This window comes from Acromyrmex echinatior, chromosome 5 (genome assembly GCF_024713525.1).
Source record: "Acromyrmex echinatior isolate Ae372 chromosome 5, ASM2471352v2, whole genome shotgun sequence".
NCBI lineage: Eukaryota > Metazoa > Arthropoda > Insecta > Hymenoptera > Formicidae > Acromyrmex > Acromyrmex echinatior.
The window spans coordinates 10,638,372-10,659,667 of NC_141856.1; the positions used below are offsets into that span (position 1 = coordinate 10,638,372).

Below are 21,296 nucleotides of genomic sequence, written 5' to 3' on the forward strand. Positions count from 1 at the left end.
TTTAGCCGCGATTCATATTTCGACAGAATGAAAACAGAGGAAAGCTATTTTAAGATATGTTTAAAAACATCGCAAGAAAGATTTATAAAAAAGCACATACAACACTTTTATTAGTCACATAATACATTTATTTACGCTATTTTATACGTTTTTGATTGCAAACAGAAAGAAATACGAACTACCTTCTGCTCATTGATAACAATTACTATGTCAGAGGCAGAGTTTTGCTTGTATTCTCATTAAACAAGTTTACATTGCTTCTGCATGTCAACCAAATCTTTTATCTATACGCTCACTGGACACTGAAGAATTTATAAATCTACACAGCTCCAATAATTCCGTGAGCGAAAATCTAAAAAAAATCTAACGACGCAAGAGGAAATCACGTGAGATTCCCTAATTATTCCATATAAATCAGATATTCTAGATTCTTCTCTCACTAAACTTTTCTTTCTTTTCTCATTTTACTGTACAACGTTTACAACGATTATAGACTGTCTATTCATAATAAGAAAGTAGAGGAAGAATTGCTCGATGCATGCGTTATAAAGATAACAAATGCTTATTTAATTGTAAGATCATATAAATTATTTACTTATCAAATAAAAGTTACAAACAAATATTTTATAAAGCTGCATATCGTAATGAATAAAGACGGCGAATAAACAAAAAATAAAAAAAAACCGTTGAGTATTTGTCTATAAAGCTGATAGAAACAATTATTTAACTGACTGCAATTATTTTCACCTCGTATCCTATTTATTCAATAGCATTCGAGTTGCAAAAAAAAACGGCAAAAAATCTACTTTGAAAAGGTACTTAAAAAAAGCCGTTTCAAGCGTATCAACGTGCGAATCAATAAACATTTTAAATGTTTAAAAATGATAAAATGACATGCATAACATAATCGTTTACATTAGGAAAATATACGTTGAATATTTGTGACAACTTCTGGAGGGAGCTCAGTGAAAAGAGCATTCCAATCGTTTACAAAATCTCGTTGAACAGACTTGATAAACTCCATAACGAGATTTTGCGTTTCTGTAAAAAAGAAAAATATATTGTAATCTTTATCAAGTCGAAAGATACTGCAAAGAAAAAACAATTATTTTCATATATTTTTCAAACAAAAATATGTAAAAATAACATACATGCATTATTCTCAAATTACTTGTCACAAAATTTATACAAGTTAAAAAAAAATAAAATCGTATTTTTAATTTTAAAAAATCTCTTGAAAAATTCTTAAAAAATGCTCATCAAAATGCTATTAATTAAATTTAATTAATTAAATTAAAATCTCACCAACGTCAAGAGCCTTTTCTTCATGTAATATGATAACTGCAACTTTCAACAACGTATGAATGTAAGACTGCAAGAGAGTGACTCCAGCTTGATATAACGTAAGAATACTTTGAAACACGGCTTTATGCTCTAGGAAGTCAGCCTTTAAAGGTAACTGTTCAACGAAAACTGGAAACACTTGTTCAAGTGGCAAATTCGAATAATTTGTGATAATAAGTCGTGCAATTGCCCCAACCACGTTATCACGTGCAGCTGCATCTGTTTCTTTTGCAATAGCACACGACAAAGTTTGAAGAATATTAGGATAATGTCTGTGTAATAATTGTTAAGGAATATCAATAAAAAATGTTTACCTGTATAATTATTTTCATGAAAATTTGCTAAATAACTATAAAAGAATTACATTTCTTTATAAAATAAAATTATATAAAATAGTATTTTCTATATATAATGTATATTTTTAATATCTTAATCATAAAAAAAATAATTATGAAAAAATTAAAAATATTTTCCAATATTTTACAATATCTTTTAATAAATACTAAATTTGTATAGTATTTAATACAATATATTATTGAATGGCAAATTATTGCCAAATTTGAAAAGATAATTAATGATAAATATACTCATCATTATAAAATAACAAAAGGATACGGATAAACTGCTTCTTTTCCATACAAGGCAAGTTCTCCAATTCCAAAGAAGCAATTACTACGAACTTCGCTGCAAGGATCTTGGGCTCCAGTTTGTAGAAAAGTCGGAAGCAATTGTGAAACAAACGCAGCTGTCATATGTTTAAGTCCGGATAAACATTCAGATATTGTTCCAACAGCAAAGGATCTCTGCGCCTCTGAATTGTCCATTTTCTGTAAGCATTTTGCTAAGTTAAAATTGAAATCGAAAATTTTTCAAAAAAATGCAGCATAAAAATCAGTAGTACTAGTCTTTTTAAAAAGAAAGGCAACATGGTTTGAAAGTAAAGTGCAAAATCTTCTGCCGAGAGTACTCTGCCCAAATGAGAAAATACAGTCCCCGCGCATTCTATCAGTAATCCGTCTTGTTCTGCTTCGATGTCAATGCCTTCGATCTCTTCTTGATCCTGACATGCTGTTTTGTCTTCGATAAAAATTATAATTCTGATTTGCGTGTTGATTTATTAATGTAACAAACGTAAATAAAATACGCAACGCAAATACCTTTCATCACATCCATTACACAATTTACTATGGCTTCTTTATGACCTATGCCGGCGATAACATCTGATTTAACCTGTCTTAAAAGTGTTTGATATGCCTCCAAACCGCAAATGGCAACCGTCGGTTCTTCGTCTAATCTTATGAGCTCTGACAATTTCGGGATAAACATGGAAAGAGCCTTCAATAGTGCCTTTTTTCCTTCGTCAGTATTGATTTTCGATAAGTTAATGCAAAACTGTAATAGAGCCTCTATACTCGCTTTCCGTATATCTTCTTGAGGATAATTTATCAATTTAAAAATCTCTTCGAAAGATCTTTCGAGGTACGGCATGAATGCTTCTCTGCAACAATATTTTTAAACATAATTAATCCAGTTATTAATTAAAAACTCGAAAAAAGGAAAGCTTACTCTGTGTGTTCCGCAATCTCCTTCAGCGCCATCACGCTTTCTTCTTTCTCTTCCATATAGGCATTTTCAACAGTGTAACCTTCGACCTCTTCATCATCATCTTCGTTATCAGTGCATTCAATGTCTTCTTCTTCATCTTCTCGTTCATTCTCGGTATCGCTGAGATCATCGTAAACTGTAAGAGCGTTAGTTTCGTCGTCCTTAAAATGCATCTGTAATGACAATGTCACATTTATACCATTTTCATAAGTTTTTCAACTGTCATAATTTGTGCAATAATTACTAAAATTCCATCTGCACTCCTTATACTCATTATCATGTACTCGACAATTTCGGGCAAAGTCACAGCCATCTCTTTCTTCATTATTGTGCTAATAGCGGCGAACAACCCATAAAGAGATTTCCGTAAGTCTGGATCGACTGTATTTCTTAGTAGTTTTATTCCAAGATCAAGTGATGTAGCTGCTAATGGGGCGAAATGTTTCTCACCTATTGACCTGGCTACCACTCCAAGAGTATCTAAAATATTAGAGGTATAAAATATAAAAAATATAATTACAGATTGTAATGCAAGTAACTAATTGAATAAAGTGATTCTTACTAACCTACTGCTTGAATTTGAAGACACATGTTTTTCTCGCTCGGCTCTGTGGTAAGATAATTATTAAGAATATTTATAATTGTTTCGAAATACGGTAACATATGCTCCTCGCTGGCACAAGCAGCAGCGCCTACTGCGCTCAGAGTGAGCTCCTTCACGTGCGGCGATGTATCCGCGTTTAGGATATCGAATAATCTCTCCATTAATTTGGGCAAGTATGGCAGGATCTTCTCGTTCAAGTTCTCACAAAACATTTCGAGAGCGTAGAACATACGGCCGACTGCATGCGGTTCTTTCTTCTCTTGTTTGATGTACGAGCATATTTGGCCGAGATATTCGAACAATACGGGCAGCAACTCGGATGAGTATTGTGATATCTCCGGTTGCAGATGTTCGGAGTATTGTCCTAAGGCATAAAGCGCGGCATTGCGCACAACGGGCGAAGGATAGGAGATTCCTTCGCAAATACATCGCAGGAAGAATTCAAGATAGTTTGAACGAATATATTCAGCGCAACCTTCTGCTAAGACAGCTATAACCACGTACGACGTCTTCTTTACATAATCATCTGTGCTTCGAAGTCCAGGTTCGATATGTCGCAACTATGAAATTAATATTTCTTCACTTTAGTATAGTTTTCTTAAATTTGATAGAGAGAATAATCGAAGACGCAAAATAATCAATAATTTATGGAGACAAAAAATGCATAAATTCATAAATTGTAATATCGATCGATCTCAATAGAGTGAAATATCAAAGTTTTATACGATATTCTATAATAGAAATTTTCTGTCGTAATAATTTTATTTCTAACACTATGAAATAAGAAATTCAAGATGTAAAACTATATTATAAAAAAAGCAGATTATATAATTAAATTATAATTAAATTGTATATAATAATATATATTATAATCAATATATCTGATGTAATAAAAAAAAATTCTGAAGCTTACCAAATGTGGAATTAACTTTTCCGGCGGCAAGTGCATCGCAAGCAAGTCTAAAGTTTGAGTAATGCTTGTTAAAACAGTATTTCCATTATTTGTATTTGAACAATCATCGTCTTCCTCTGGCTTACTCATCATGACTGCGAACAACATATCTGCAAATCTCGAGATTATTGAGTCGTCCTGCTAACATGGGTTAATTACTGAAATAGATCGCTCACCGACGATAGATTCCACTAATTTGTGCTTTACGAGAGCCTTTTTCTTTAATCTTGCTAGCCAGCCGATAAAACTGATCACCTTAATTTTCAAAAGTTCGTTTATAGATTTATTAGCAATGATCGTAAGGCACATATGGACAAGAGATTTTACATGGGGCGTTATTACAACTATCATGTTCATTTCGCATAATTCATCCAATAATTCAAAACTTTGGACAGCAAAATCATTATGTTCAGCTTCGGTAAAAGTCTGAATTGTGGTCATTATTAGCGGCATCATTGTAGTATAAGTATGTAGTGTCTGAAATGATATATTTGTCAACAACAATATTTTACAATAATCAACTTTGGGGTGACGAGTGGCTACGTGTAGGAGCGACCGACTCGTAATCGGCAGGTCCCGAGTTCGATCCCGACCTTCACTCCATATATCTAGTTTACAAGAGGTTTTCTGAGAGATTTACCTCAGTTTTTATAAGAGAGATGATTCAAGAGTTAGAAAAAGTTTTAAATAAAACTGCATAAGTTAATGATTGTAATCCGTTTCGGGATATATATTACATATAAATAAATAATATAAACTAATATATAAAAACATAAATAACTGTAAACACTGACTAATATATATATATATATATAAATAAGATTATAAAAGTTTGACAAAAATACCGCGTACGATACTAACCGTTTCATCGTGTTTAGCTACAGGAATAAGATGCCGCAATGTTTCCAAAATATAAAAAGCGGCAGGGTTTCCTAAATTCTGAAGACTGCTCAACGTTTGAGCGAGAAGCATCACTAGAGATCTGGCATGCGAGGAATAAGCATCCGGAGTAACGTCTGTCATAATTGATAAAGTATAAAGGCCTAGCTAAAATCAAATATTTCTTGATAAAATAATGGACAGATTCTTGAATATCTTCTTTAAATAAATCTCAAAATTAAATGGAACCTTTCTTGGTTGCATATGACTTAGTTGATAATAAACATGATATTAAATATGTATTTAATATCACTTTGAAAAAAAAGTTGATATTAAGTTAAGTTTAAATTTTTGCTTACTTCTTTATTCTCCAACCTTTCATTAGTAATTAACTGTTGCACATAATGTATAATTTCTGGCCAACTATTTGTAGGTAATTCATGTTTAACAATGACACCTATTAATTGAGCTATGCTATTTCTAACCAAGTTTGCTGATTCATGTTCTAAAGCCTAAAAAAAATGTCATAGATAACATAAAATTAAAATGCATAATCCTAAATATTACTTAAACTGTAAAATTTCGAGTTCTATCGTGATATTTGTCTTTTGTTTAAAGAATTATTGGTTACGTTTACACTGTGCATTTAGGCTGCAGCCTATACTCCAAATTCAACTTTCAATTATTTAGACTCCTTGGTGTAAAGTACAGTTGGTAGATGATCTATCTTTATGGTCAGATCTAGTTTTTTGGTGACTCGACTTAAAATATAGGTCAGGCCGCAAAATAAATCTCTTGGTGTAAACGTAGTCACTTTCTAGAATCGAGCTTTAAAACTTACATTCATTTATTTCTTTGTTTGAGAAGCAATACAACTTTGATAGATTTATCTAAGAACATGTATACCAAGAAATATAAAATGTATAACGGAAATTGAGTGAACTTAATGATATGAAATTTTGTAACTTAAATCATCAAATATACAATATTATAAAAATTTCTCACCTGTAATATAATTTTCTTAAATTCGGTTCGTACAGGTATAGACAATTTTGTCCAGTATTTTCCTTTAGTATAACGTCTTCTAAGAATGAGAGTCGCATATTGCCGTACCTAAAACAATTTATCCTCTATTTACATTCTTGCTCAAAGTATAAAGAGTGAACTTAGTCGACTTAATTCTAGAGAAATTACAAACCTCCGGATTCGATGATGTTACAACAAGTTGGCATAAAGCTGGCACACTGTCTGGATTCTGAAGTACTTTCTTGAGTTCTTTAGTTGCCTGAAATTAGACATATTGATGCAAAACCATTTCGAGCAAATTACCGGCTGTTTAATATTGCAACAGATGACAACAATAATAGATAATCAAAACAGAAGAATTAAAGACCACGACGTCGAGGTCTGATCAAGAGAATTCTGTGATTCTGTGAGAAGACTTCGCGAGTGTCCAGCGAAATATTATTCCAATAAAATTGAAAGTGCAGCTAATCGATGGAACGGAAGGAAAACACGTGTTCGCAGTGCTTCAACAGGCTCCGATTTGACAAAGGGAAAATGATAAATATTGAAAATGCACAAACCTCCTGTATCGTAGCGCTATCGGACGCGAGCAGGTTTAACAACAGACGTTCCATTTTTCTTTTTCTCTTTTTTTTTCTTGCTTTAGCCGAAAGGTAAAAATTCACTCGAGAGCACGGACGGAAGGTCGATTCGACTGCTACCCACCGCCGCCATTCAGGCCTACGAGGGACCTGTTCAGAGCATCATGATTCAGACTTGTTGGCGACGTCTATGTGGATACTCCTCGCCGTCAGAGGGCTCGTCTTGTCGTTGCTGACGATACTGATCTATTCATAGTTTTTTTTTCTCTTTTCAAATCGCGGTGATTCCACTGGTCTCAAATGCCGCAAATGGGACACGTGACAATTGACACACGAAGTTCTTCCTGAACAATATAACTTAGCTGAAACCATATCAAAGAACCATATTAAATGAGTGTAACTATCAGTATTTTTTATTTTTTTATTTCATGTGTTTAAATATAATATTTTCTAGAATGTATAGTAATTTTATCTTCGATAATACTTCACAATTATTAGTGTAGAATAATAGTGTAGAAATTTGTGTATCGTATTGTCTAATATACACTTATTATTACCAACGATCGGTCATGTCAACATCTTTTAATGAAACATTTAATCAAAATCCATAAGATTAATTTTCCTTGATATGAGTCAATGGTTACCTTAATATTATTGTGTGATTCTATTTTGCTTTCTAATAATATTTTTTTTATATATTCATCAAATTCTGTTTATAATGTTATGCGATAGTTATGCAATTCTTATAAATTAATATTGTCTTTGTTTTGTGCAAGAAGTGATATAATTATTTTATAACAAAAATTATTTTAAATAAATTTCGATTAATTATACATAGTAAATATTTCCCAGCAAATGAGAATGGAACTGAAATGAATTGAAACGGATTCAGATTTTCAGAAATATTGATTCACGAATGTTAAAATGAATGCTTTTCAATCCTGAATGCATTTTTATTTATTTATAGGAATTGCATGGAGCATATCTCTATGCCTTTCTAAAAATAATATTAGCTTTTTCTGTGCATTGTGAATACTGTTTAATTCAAAATTTTGAATAAGAAATGCAGTTTTTCAATCCAATTGCATCCAATTGAATCCAATTAAATCCACAAAAAAAATATTCGCTATTTTTAAAATACGTATTCGGATAGAAAAAAATTTCAATCCATTTTAATCCATTCTCTCCCCTCTCCCTTTTGCTGGGTTAATAATTACTAAGGTAATTATTCTTTTATGATGTACTTTTCAATCGTGACAGATCACTGATAAACACAGCTTCCATAGTTTCTGCCGATCAAATTACAATGCCGCATAAAAATTATTTTAATCGATTTTAATTAATATGTAGTATGTAATATATTATTTATTGAATATCATATATTATATTACATTTAGTTTGTCAATTGGGGTGTTACTTTTTAATGTCGACATAATCCTTGCTTATCATTACAATAATAATCTTTTGTATCTTTTTAAAACATTTTCTTTCATATCTAAACATCTACACACACAATAATCTTTTTTTTATCTAAATGTTCACATAGTATAAATCGTAGTTTATCGTTCTGGATCTAATCTTCCCACATATTGTGAACCAACAGTTTATTATTTTAGAACAAACTCCCTCCTATGAAATGCATCCTCTACTACTCTTCTCATCTTCTTTCTTCGTTCTTTCCTTTCTGTTTTCGCTCTCGTAAATTTCTCGATATAATTCAGTCATCTTAATTTTTTTTAGATCAGTTTCAAAAATTCATCTATAAATGCACGTCTACAATGTGATCATAGTTTAGCTTACATCCTCTCTACTTGAAGTTCAATATGCTACGAGCATTTTGGCATATAAGTGAACTGACAAGCAATGTCTATCAGTAGATTATTGACAGATTCGAACAGAAATTGCAGGGTGGCATCGATTGTGTACATCCACATTAAGTTCTTCTGTTAGAGAACTGCAAAGCTTGCAAGCAGGAAATATGACAAATCACTGGCAAGCTTCCATAGTTTTTGCTGATCAAATTGTGTTGGATATATTTTGTTATATTTTTTCGAGGAACTTAACTATCTTCTGCTAATATTCTGCCGACAGCATTGCACGTATGGTAAATTCTGTATGGTCAAATTTAATCTCAAATTCAATTTCTTTCTACCAACAATATTTATGAAAAACATTTAGTTCGTTTTCATCGAATTAGCTCTGTCCAATATATAGAATAAAAGTTATGAAAGGCGTATTAAACTTATCGGTTTACTTGAGATTAAAGTATTTTATGTACAGTTGAACACGCGTGTGCGATACTTGGGGTATCTTTATGCATTCTCCACAACATGAAGCTTGACATAAGTGTTGGTACTTGAGCTATAAGAGAGCAAATCTTGAGACTTACCTTCCTTGACCTCCTTGCACTTCTCATCATTTTTATTACCACTCGTTTAATTACACTGAAAGTACGATTTAGCTGAAGTATCTAAAAATATAGCTGGATATAGATCTGAAAATTTCGTTAGCTATCAAAATAAATATCTAAAATTCTCAAACTAGTTGCTAGAATGTTTATAATTATCGTATCATGCTAGAGATTCCCATGTAATTATTTTGGTCCAACAAAATTATTTTCAAATCTGTATAGAGCTAAATTTTTAGATACTTCAGCAAAATCGTTCTTTCCATGTGACTAAATATTGTTCTTAAAAGTTTGCTTGTCAATGTAATTTTCGAAATATAAAAGAAAATATAACTGAGAATTTATTATTTTCAAATTTACACATTAGAATAAAGTAAATTGCTACTAGAAACAGTGAGATAATTTTACATATAATTATAATGTATCATTATTGTTTCATCTGAAATCTTTAATTTAAATCTCAACTGAGAAAATTATAATTTTTATTTGTTAAATTCTAGCAATTCGGTTTTTAAATTATTAAAGAAGAATTGCTTCTTGAAGATATTTTTGCTATTATTCATATTAATAATATTTAATTAATTAATAAAAAAAAAGACATTTTACTACAATTTTAAAATTAGTTGAATATAGCGAAAAAACAAAGTTGTAAATGTTATCGTTGTTTAATGTTTTTATTTATTAAGTTTTCGCAAATATATGAATTTCCTATTTTTCATTGAAAAGAATCAAAATATTTTTTACTACACGCGCGAGGCTTATCTTCTTCCTTGATGGAACATCGCCTCAGCAACACGAACACTAAACACCAAAACGGAGGCTGTCAGCGACGTCGTTGAGCGACTCTTGTTGCACCTCGTGCATGCATTCGTCGTCGGCTTAATGTGCATTCCGCTCGCGACGTTCACTAAAGAAAAATTCCTTTCGTGCTATTTTATTCGATCTCGATAACTAAAGACCTTTTGACGAAATTCAGTCACAAGATCACTTCTTGAAAGTCGAGCGAAAACCACAATAAAGTTTTATTAAATTGTCTTGTTCTTCCAGTTGTCTTGTTTTTTGACTGTCGTTTCGTGAAATTTAATATTTTATGGGTAATATAAATATAATGCTTCTTGTAACAATTAAAATACAGCTTAATTAATTAATTCTTTTATAATTAATACGAGAAACATTAAAAAGACAAAACTTTATCACCCAAAAGCTTTTTCATTATGAGAAATATTAACAATTTTTTTTCTTCTTTTATTACTTCTCTCATTTTTTTCTCGCAAATATTAAAAGACTTGTATCATTAAGAACATGTTTATTAATAGCAATAATAAAGCTGTATAGTAAATATATTCTACATCAATGATAATTATAAGATTGTTTGTTGAAAGCGAAAGGATTAAGAGGTCACAATATAGTAACATAGGCTATACATTCATAAATTTATACATTGTATTAGATGATTTCTTGTCGCATGCAATGCTATAAGGTCTGCTATATGGCTGAATTAGTATACTTTTAAAACTTAAGGTAAGATAGATATATATTTGATATTTGGTTAAAGCAAGAAAGTTCTAGTACAGTTTAGAATCCCTCCCCCCCTCTCAACAGAATTTGACCACAAACAATTTTGTTAAAAATTTGCTATTTCATTCTACCTTATACTATTTTATTCATTCCACTTACTAAAGTTGACAAAAACAATAGGCCAATCAAATGTTTACCATCTCATGGCTAGGCTCTGTTGTAGGGTTTCAGTGCATCTATTAATATAAGAACAAAAAACAAACCTATGATTCCAAGCCTCGCGTTCACACGAAGTCCCAAGCTATCGGAATCATTAGGAATCCGAGAAAAACCGTAGAACGGGAACATCCCAATTTCATCATCAAAGGGAACTTACCTCATAGAGAATCCGTCTTCCGAGACGTTTCCTCTAACCGCACCGATAACGTTCTAACATCAGCGTTAGTGTCAGCACTATTTCGGGAGCTGACAAAAACTGATCGCCGCGTTTCCGCGATAGAAACAGATGGAAAAGCGCGACTTCGTAGGTCTTGACACCGTCGGACGCGATTTTCCCAAAAGACTCTGCCGGTGTCTTTGAACACGTGACGGACCGACCTCTCTCCTCCCCGCTGTTGTTGCTTAAATATAAGGCGCGACCGCGTCGGCCGAAAAAGGCCGAAAAAGAAGAAGCCTTCCGCCGCAGTTACTTTTATGGCGGGCAAACATGCCCTTCCCAGCAAACGTGGCGCGCAGCGTTTCTTAACGACATGTTGCTGTCGCTCACGATGCATCCTGTCCATCTACGAATTCGTTCAACATTGAAATTCGACAAATTCGAGATATAAATCCTTGTGCGGAAACCGAATGATTTTGATATCGTTTTTCTTATGCTCTATTTAATTTCTTACAGAATATCGTTTGTAGAATTTTTTTGTTAATCTTTTTTATACAATTAAGAATTTTTTTAATATTATAAGAACGTAAAAAAGAAGGAAACTTGCTTGAATTTTTGATAAGCCGCGTTATTAAAATCCGTCGTCGATGATGACGATGACGATATGCCTCCAAATTGTCTGATGACTGATGTTGGGGAATTTGCTAATCGGGATCAACTAAATATCTAGAAGAAATCTTCCGCGGTATCAACAAACTTATCGTCACCGCAAAACGTTGTGACGTAAACGACTTTTGTAGGGTTACTGTTTTACAGTTGAATCATCTGCGTTTATAGCATGTATGACACCCTCCATTGACGTCACTTGAAATCCCTTGTTTCGAGCAAATCTATCTGCGATAATAATTGTCAATATTAAAGATCAAAATAAATTAATGAATTTGTAATTATTGCGAAAAAATTATTTTTTTTAAATATTTTCACTAAAGTATCATTAAAAACATAAAGAAATGGAATTATTAGTTTATTCTTATATATTTCACACAATTTAAAAAAATTTTTTTATTAAAATTTCTAATTTATTTCGCAATTCTTATTCTTATTTACAACAGAATGTATTTTTATAAAATGTAACTTTTTATTTTTTTACAATTATTATCTTATATCTAATGTTCTGAAAAAAAATCATTAAAATTTCGTGAACATTTTTCATGAACATTTATACTTTTTGAATAATATCAGGATGGAAAATCAGGCACAAGATTAGTGAAGAGATCAACAGAGAATTTTTTTAGCAAACATTATTTAATTCTACAGACTTACTTTCTGCGTTCAAGACTTAAATTAATTACATCGATTAATGAATTATAAATATAAATAGGATACGGTAGAGATAGCAACCGCAATTGTTTAAAGCGGATGTATCTCTCGATGCGCGTCACATTATATGCATTTGAGCCACGATTGATTTTCATACAGCAGAAATATCCAAATTATGTCACAAGAACAATCTAAAGATATCGCAATGTGTAAGATATCCGTATGATATACAGGGCCATATTCGACGGAAAGATGTTTTTTTTTCAATCATGGGAAAAAAACACATTTTTTGCTGTTCATTTTAAAAATCATTATCATTTAATAGGGTTCAAGGTCTTTCCGTCGAATATGGCCAACCCTGTATTCGGGATATTTCTGCTGTGTGAGTCGTGATATTCATGATACATCTTCCGTAACTATATTTTACATTTTCCTTTTTACATACTTTGTTTATTTACGTCCGTAAATCAGAAATCAAATTATCCATCTTTCTCATGTATATTTCTACGAATTTATTGGATCTATGAAGATCTATGAAGATCTTGAAAAATCTGCAATTCTAAAATTGTGTGCGCGTAGGTCAATGATTTCCAATTCTAAATAGAGCAAATAAATGTTAATGAACTTAATAAAATATTAATTTTTATAGCTAGCGAGATTATGTCCTATTAATTCGAAAATATGTGTGAAAATGTAAGAAGTGTTCAAAGTAAAAGATTTACAAGAACTCACGTATTGAATTCAATGTTACTTAACAAAAAACTGCCATGTTGTTAAATTTAACTTCTAATTCTGCGTACTTTTTTTGTCAAATAATATCGGAATGCACGTGAGAGAACTTAAGATTGGTCGTTTTCATTCTCACAAGTGTGAAGCGTTTCAACGTTCGAGATACGAAATTAATAGAAACAATTTTACGAATAAATTATAGTACAGGATTCTCGATAATAAATGTAGAAATAATGTGACAAATGAGAGTACTAGCGCGATTAATTTTTTTTTAATAATTGTATATAAAATTTATTACATTACAAGTTCTTCGGACGTTTCGGTCTCATTTAGGATCATCTTCAGCAAATTTTAACGAACAAAGCAAACTTTACGCTCAATCGTGATGGTGATCAATAATTTAACGGATTAATGACTTGTCTCTTTTCTTCGGAAAAAATATGTCTTCACATACTGTATTTGATCTGATCGTAGTACATCGTCGTGGGTGGAGATGTCGACGCGTGATGAATATTCGTAGAAACTGTGCCAGGTATGTTGGATATGCTTAGGCCGCCGATGTTGCTCAGATTTAACGAACCTAGTGAACCTAGAGAGCTCAAGGTCACCGAGCTTCCCGGATGCGCAAAATAAGATGGTTTCCGATCAATGATGCCGCCACCAGAACTGTTCGAACTGGAGTTGGAATTGGTGCATTGCATTTTTATTCCTGAAACAGATTACATTATCGATTATTTCGAAGCCGTCTCTTCAGTAAAAGTATACTTTTCTAAATACTTGAAATTCTCTTAGCAATCTAGAATTAATTTTTTTTTAGTGAAATTACAATTGAACTACTGTGCTTAAAAACATGTGCTTTAACCTAAATTACTTTACTTAAAAGTCAATTATTACTTTTTAATCTTTAATAGCTTATAAGGATACTTGTGGATACTTCTTTTGTCCGTTTTAATGTAAAGTGTGAAATCCGAAAATATTTAATCCCGATCTTCAAATGTTCTACGTATCCGGATAAGATTTCATCCAGTTTTGCTACTTAAGAATGCACACGATGTAAGAGTAATGGTGGAAAGAAACGAAAGATCTCACGATAGAAATTGGTACTTAAGCACAGGCACCCATAAATCTAAAGCTCCGCCAGTTCTCAAGTAGCTTCCTCTCGAGCGACCTCTTCACTCGTGTCTCAATTTTATTCTGACTTTTTTTTCTTTTCTCTTTTGCATCCCCATACATCAATTTTTGCTTTTCCACAAGTGGATTCACAGATTTGCTCGATCACGATTTGAAAACTCTTTCCTTTTCTTGAACAAAACTGCTTGAAATATTTGCATATATCGAGCAAATTTTTAATCTTTTAGATATTTTAACTTTCTAACTTTAAAATTTCGAAATTACGTCATGTCACTCGTTCGAAGATTGGCGAGTTCTCTCGATTCGACATCACGACGCCTCGGAAAGACGTCCACGTGGGTGGTCCGATGGCGCTGCTGTCAGTCAAAATCCCTCTCCGTAGATCCAAATGCTCTCGGGCACGACCGTGCTTGCGCCATTTCTTCTTGTTCTTCTTTTTCCTTTTCTCTTCTTCGGAAGCACACGAAGAAGCCCGCGGGCAGAGCCCGCGCGAGGATGCTGGCTTTCAAGAAGCACAGAAGTTGCTTCTAACCGAATACCGGCACAACAGGCCATAGTTCCGAGCAAAGAGATCGCGCTCCAGAAATATACGGAGAGCACGGCGTGTAAAGAAAAGTAAAAAGACATGCCTACGTGGCGTCTGTGTGGATCGATCTCGTTTACACTTCACTGTGACTGACGGAAGACGAATAAGAAGAAGAAGAACAAGAAGAAGTCTGCGGTGGAGGAAGCGTGGGTGGCGGCGTTTATCTCCTGTCGATCCGCGTTGTATCGAGATACAGAGGAGAGAGAGACTTACTCTCCTTAATCGAGATTAGACCAATTTTCGTAAATCGGGATAGATCGAAGCTTTTGTTGTGTTTTGTTCAGAAACTTTGAAACATACCGATGAATATTTTTCGCCGCTTACTTCGATCAATTAAGTTGAACGCACAATGATATCAAATTACACGTAATTAAAATACATCTGAAAATTTTTTTCAGATACTTTAAACTTGCAGAAATAGTGAGTATTTAGAATAAATCATTTGATCATTTTCTCAAAAAATATATTTCAAGGAAAGCTTTTTCAAGGAAAAACAATTGATTTTATTCGAGATTTAATAAAACTGTTAGATTAGCTGATAATTGTTGAAAAGTTTAAGAGCGAATCGAAGACTTACGAGGGTTTAAATGAATGATTTGCGGATCTCGACATGCTGTTGGTAAGTTAACGCTGTAAATATTACGATGCTCCATTCTCCGTAGGGTTAAGGCCGAATTAAGTCACCTCGTTTATACCTCCGATAAATATTTAGGCGATAAACGATTCGAGCGCGCACTTGCTAGCACGCGACTACACTGAAGAGGCAAAAAGCATTTTACGCGCGTTTCACTTCAATAGTGATTATTTTGATGCACGAAACGTCTACTTATCATACCGACTTCGTTTATCAAAGAAATGATGCCTTTCTAAAATATCATCAACACAAAACAATTCACAGCTGTAAGAAAACGAATTTAAAGTATAATTGCGTAGGCTGCGAATAAGACGTATTTCAAATTCAGCACGTACGATATCTTTGCCTCGCATAGAGAAAACTGTCAAGTGTTTTGTTATCGTTGCCATAACGCGGTGTTAACGAGCGTTTTTATTATCGCGTTGTTGGACGCAGACGTTGGCTAAATTAATCTCGCGAGGAAAGGAAACGACGCTTCCAGTCTTACGGCGGGTTACACGTGTTAAGTTACAAGGTACAAGTTACGAGCTCGAAACGTCGTACAGGCGTGACAGGGACGTCGCCTCGGTTAATCGTTTCTGTCAACGGCGACGATGTGCACTGTATCCACCCATCCTATGTATTCCAGTGATATTAATCTTTTTAACATGCTATTATGGTCAATCAGAATTATCTAAATACATTTATATTAATTATTTACTAATACAAAAATTATTTAAATACACTTTATTATACGCTTATATATTTTTTGTTTTATGTGATGTGAAGATAAATGCAGTACGCAGGATTCGCTACAATTAATATCGTGCATGTTTGTACTGTTTGTAAATATAATTACGCATTGTAGATTTATGCATTGTAGATTTATTGAGCACTATATAACATATGTAATTTAAAAAATGAAATTGAATTAAAGTGATATAAAATATGTTCATATAATAAAAATTGTGATAATTACATTATATATTATATCAAAGCCGAGAATAATTTTTAACTGTATGAATTCAATTAAATAAGAATTAATAAAAAAAATTACCTCTCCTAAAATAAAACGTTATCTCTTTTGTATCGATTTGACGAACTTTGACCTGATATACCCATGAAATTCTATAGCTATAGAGGAAGGATGGAAGGCTCGAAAGAGTGCCGTCGTTTTACTTTGCAGGACACGGCGCCTGAAAGATCGTAAACTGTCTCCAATTTTCCAGATGGCCCCTAAATGACGTCGCGGATCCATCAACGTTATTCTCGCAATGCAAAAAGAATTCAAAAATCATTGCAGGCATGATTTCGTTACGTTGCATTTGTTCGCGTCGTGTTCTGCGGTTTTGTATTTTGTTCAAGCTCGTATAAATTTTTGAAAAATTTTTCAACAACGTTCCAAAAGATCGCTTTCAATTCAAAATACCTTCAAATACCTTCTCGCGTTATCTTCAATTCGAGTAAATATCTCACGCCTCTCATTTTCAAATCATTCTATCTTCCGTTATTTGCAATTTTTTTTTATATTTTTATTTCGTATTTTATATTTCACTTTTAGTATTATATTATATTATATGCTTATTATAAGTTATTTTAATATTTTAAGTAGGTCATCCGATCATATATCATTAAAATTAAAGTTTTAGAGATTTTTCCGACTCGTAACATTTTACAAAATTCACTAAAAAATTATGTAACTTATAAGCTATATTTAAAAACTAATGACACAAACTCATAATCCGAATAATGATTCAAAGAAAGCTGTTCTAAAAATTACTGAGACTAATTTTTAGCAACTTGCAATGCTTTGGCAACTAATAACACGATTAAAAATACACACACGGCAAAACGGAAGACACTGTAAAGTTACACGATAATACTACTCACCATGATCCGCGGCAGGAGTCGGACATCCACTGTGCGGCGAACTGACGTTGGTCACAGGACTGCTGTTACCCGGTTGCTCCTGCATAGATTGCATGGTGATGTTAACACCATGGCCGGCAGCATTGTTGACCCCCGCGAGGCCATAACCGACATAATAATCTTGTCCAGGCGCTTGAGTGGTAGGTGTCGAGTTGGCACACTTATAACCCATCATGGCCTCGTCCTTGTAGTCGGCGTGATGTTGCGGATGATGATCCTTCATCGTTGAGAATCCGTCGGCTGGCGGCCTGTACGCCGTCAGCTGATCCTGGCCACGAGCACCGAAAGCTCCAGGCTCGCTCTTGAACGTCACTAACTCACCGTTCCTGTAGACCGGCGTTGGCTCGCCGCCGGTCTTATACGTGACTTCGGTGGTCTTGTAGGTCACCTCGGCTATCGATGGTCCAGATTTGTACGTTGCTGAACTCTCCGGATATGCCCAATCGGCGGACACCGCCGCACTCGGCGCGTACATGGCGTACTCCTGGTAGTTCTGGTACTGATTCTGATAACCGTTCGCGTATTCGATGCCACCAGGTCCGGCGGTTAAATTTTCGTAGGGACCGGGCGTCTGCACGCCGACTCCGGGTGCGGCGCTCGAATAATATTGCGGATATTGCGGCTTCAACGCGGCTTGACACTTGCGTCGAAAGCCGCGTGGTCGCCGCCGAAAACTGCCTTCCTCGAACATGTACTCTGTGGACGGATCGATGGTCCAGTAATGACCTTTGCCGGGTCGTCCCAAACCCTTGGGTAGCTTGATGAAGCACTCGTTCAGACTGAGATTGTGGCGCACCGAGTTCTTCCAGCCCTGATAAGTGCCACGGAAGAAAGGAAAACGCTGCTGCAAAAATGAATAAATCTCCGACAAGGTCAGCCTCTTGCCTGGACTCGACTGGATCGCCATTACGATCAGCGCGATGTACGAATACGGCGGTTTTTCCTGCCGTCGTGCACCAGGTTTCCTCGCCTGCATCTCGCTACTCGTCGGATTGCACATGAGCGGCTCCAAGCTTGTCTCCTGGGACAGACTACCTGCGCTCATCGGCAATATCGCCGATCGTGCGGTCAAAGAGTTTGGATGCACGACGACCGTCTGTTCCTGTTGCTGGTGCAGATTGCTGCCGTCGGATTCGTTCTTCATGGTCAACCGCACGTTGTCGACGTGACCAGGGTCACGGGGCATCGACGGCACGATCACGCTCTGGTCCATCGAGCTTTGATTCCCGGCCGTCAAAGTCCGCCCGTGGCGAACATCCTACACGCGAATATATCCTTCGGATTTCCACGATATATTCGGAGTACCACAATCTTTGAACACACTAAGATTTCTTCGAGTGATGCTCGGCACGATTGGAAACCCGAAGGATTGTACAAAAAATGGCAATGTCACGCGCTATATTTTACTGAAAAATCAACATCAAGCCGATCCGTTCGAGGATCCCATCGTTCAGCGGAGCAACGGCCCCCGCCGCCAAAGAGGGACCTTCGCCGCCTTGTAGTAAGCGCGACGCCGAGGTCGCGGATATTTACACGGTTGGATGTAAATTGTTTGCGCGATTCCGCCGCGGAGGGGTCAATTATTTAGACTCGCTTCGTCGGCACGTAACGGGCTTACGTCGGAGCTCGAGTCGGCTATGATGCGCCGCTAAGTGTTTTCGGATGACTGCTGCTCGCCTCGCATGGCACGGGAGCGGAATCTGGACCACGGATGACGTTGATCGCGGCGTGACAGGGTCAGAAACGGGCGTCTCCCACGTGGGCGGTTCGGACCAAGTCCGGGTATCCGAGACTCGGATTGGTCATGTGCTGATGTTCCATACGAAAAGTCGGATGCTGCGCTCAATGGCGCCCCGTACCGCCTTCGACTCCAACGTCTTCTCCTTTCATCGTCATAGAATTATGGGGAAGCGAATTGCGTAATGACATTATTTGGATTTGTCGGCGAAGGTACGTGACGTCGTACGGCTCATTACAGTCTGTTACGATAATTATTACAAGAATGTTATAATTATCTTTTCATTCTGCCAAAAGAGTATGGGATAGAATTTGATATTCGCTCGTTAAAGTGACGTGGAAAGTGTATATCCAAGAAATGAAGAAATGTTGATTAAAATCTGCATGATTTTAGAATGTTAAAAAAATCCAGAAGACGTCTGAGAGTCGTCCAAGAGATATCTTGAAAATTCAGAAACATTAATTCTTTTACCTTTTCATTAGTTCCAAAGTTGAATGTGTAGATCAAAATGAGACACTCGTGAAAAAGAGAGATATATTTATCACAAATTTAAAAAACGTATGAAAAATATATGTCGCAAAAACAAATTTTTTTTTTAATGTTAATTTACATGGTTTTATATCATGATATTTGCGTTAGAGAAAAATAACGACCGAATCAAAATATTGTTATTGTTATTTTAAAATATTGTTATTTTAAAATGATAATGAATCGAATAACATTTATTTAAATATATACATCAATATATTTTAATAAAACAGTAATTAATAATGTTTTTTCAATAATATTTGCAAAAATATCAAAATCGCTTATCAATCCTAAATATTAAATATCGTTAAATATGAAGATCTTTGTAATTTCAAAATTAAAAATCTTCTTAAATTAAAAATTATACTTGAACTTCAAATTTTACGTTGAGATTTCATTTACTTATTCATATTTTGTCAAAATATCCAATATATTAGGTGTTGAAATTAATTCGTAGCGTTTTACAAGTGATGGGAAGTACTTTCATTAATGTATTTTTTAATGCTCATGTGAAATAAATAACATTCTTTCATTAAAAAACGCTACGAATTAATTCCAACACCTAATAATTGAAGATATAATTAAAAACTGTTATTTCTCCATCAAAAAAAAATTAGGTTTAAATTAATTAAAATTCTCATAATTGTACATTGATTTCAAGATATCACGAGAGTACACTTGATATCGGTTTATTGACGCAAAAATCCCACTACGATGTAAACGTTCAAGCGTTCGCCAATATCCTTTACACGAGCGGTTCATACTTAGTTTGCTTGAAAATTACAAGTGAGTATTGCTTCGTCGGATATCGCTATCTGTATACTTACGATGAGTAATGTATCCGTCTTCGGAACCGCGTGATGCACAGCCGCGAATGCATATGACGCGAAGACGAAGAGAAGCCTATTGGTCCATTTCTTAGCCAACGAGATGCTGCGAGTTTTGCTCCGCCCGTAGAACCGCCTTAGCTATCTATATCAGAGTTGTCACAAAATAACAATTTTTTCCTCGAGCGAAAATCTCCTACATCAATTTTCTTCAAATTTGGAACCAACATGTGATTATAAAACGAAACAGTTAAACTCGACAAAAAATTGAAGTTATTTGCCTATTAATAATTCAATTGCTAACAATTAAGGGTATCTCAATTAAAATATCTTCAAATAATCTTTCTAATAATGTAAAAAACGAATGTGGTTATAATTTCAAAAAATACGAAAAGAAAGAGCATAAAGAACCACAGCACAAGATATAGTTAATGACATTTAATTATTCTTGCATTACAAATTACAATAAAAACATTAAACGTTTCGGCCACAATCTGGCCTTCTTCAGTAAAATTAATAATATTCTTAAGACGCAGAGTTACATCAAGTTGGATTAAAATTCAACCGTCGTGTGTTATAATTGTAAAAATCGTGTTTGCATTT

General features: G+C 34.4%; 2 protein-coding genes across 3 annotated transcripts; both read right to left on the reverse strand.

Moving 5' to 3' along the window:
* Positions 1 to 81: 81 nt before the first annotated feature.
* On the reverse strand, positions 82 to 7,456 carry LOC105153567 (importin-4). 2 transcript variants are annotated; one of them, XM_011068479.2, is made up of 15 exons: positions 6,971 to 7,456; positions 6,583 to 6,669; positions 6,390 to 6,497; positions 5,744 to 5,896; positions 5,367 to 5,552; positions 4,682 to 4,982; positions 4,467 to 4,615; positions 3,516 to 4,113; positions 3,194 to 3,429; positions 2,911 to 3,122; positions 2,502 to 2,842; positions 2,246 to 2,421; positions 1,960 to 2,171; positions 1,306 to 1,616; positions 82 to 1,041 (listed from the first exon to the last, which is right to left on the reverse strand). In XM_011068479.2, the coding sequence occupies exons 1-15, from the start codon at positions 7,022 to 7,024 to the stop codon at positions 917 to 919; spliced, it is 3,249 nt and encodes a 1,082-aa protein (XP_011066781.1). In that variant the 5' UTR covers positions 7,025 to 7,456; the 3' UTR covers positions 82 to 916. The 2 variants fall into 2 exon arrangements, with proteins under 2 accessions (XP_011066781.1, XP_087262475.1); XM_087406349.1 differs by lacking the exons at positions 6,390 to 6,497; positions 6,583 to 6,669; positions 6,971 to 7,456 and adding an exon at positions 6,226 to 6,257.
* A 5,122-nt stretch (positions 7,457 to 12,578) lies between these two features.
* On the reverse strand, positions 12,579 to 20,402 carry LOC105153568 (uncharacterized). The gene is made up of 2 exons (XM_011068481.2): positions 17,562 to 20,402; positions 12,579 to 14,050 (listed from the first exon to the last, which is right to left on the reverse strand). The coding sequence occupies exons 1-2, from the start codon at positions 18,811 to 18,813 to the stop codon at positions 13,788 to 13,790; spliced, it is 1,515 nt and encodes a 504-aa protein (XP_011066783.1). The 5' UTR covers positions 18,814 to 20,402; the 3' UTR covers positions 12,579 to 13,787.
* Positions 20,403 to 21,296: the final 894 nt, after the last annotated feature.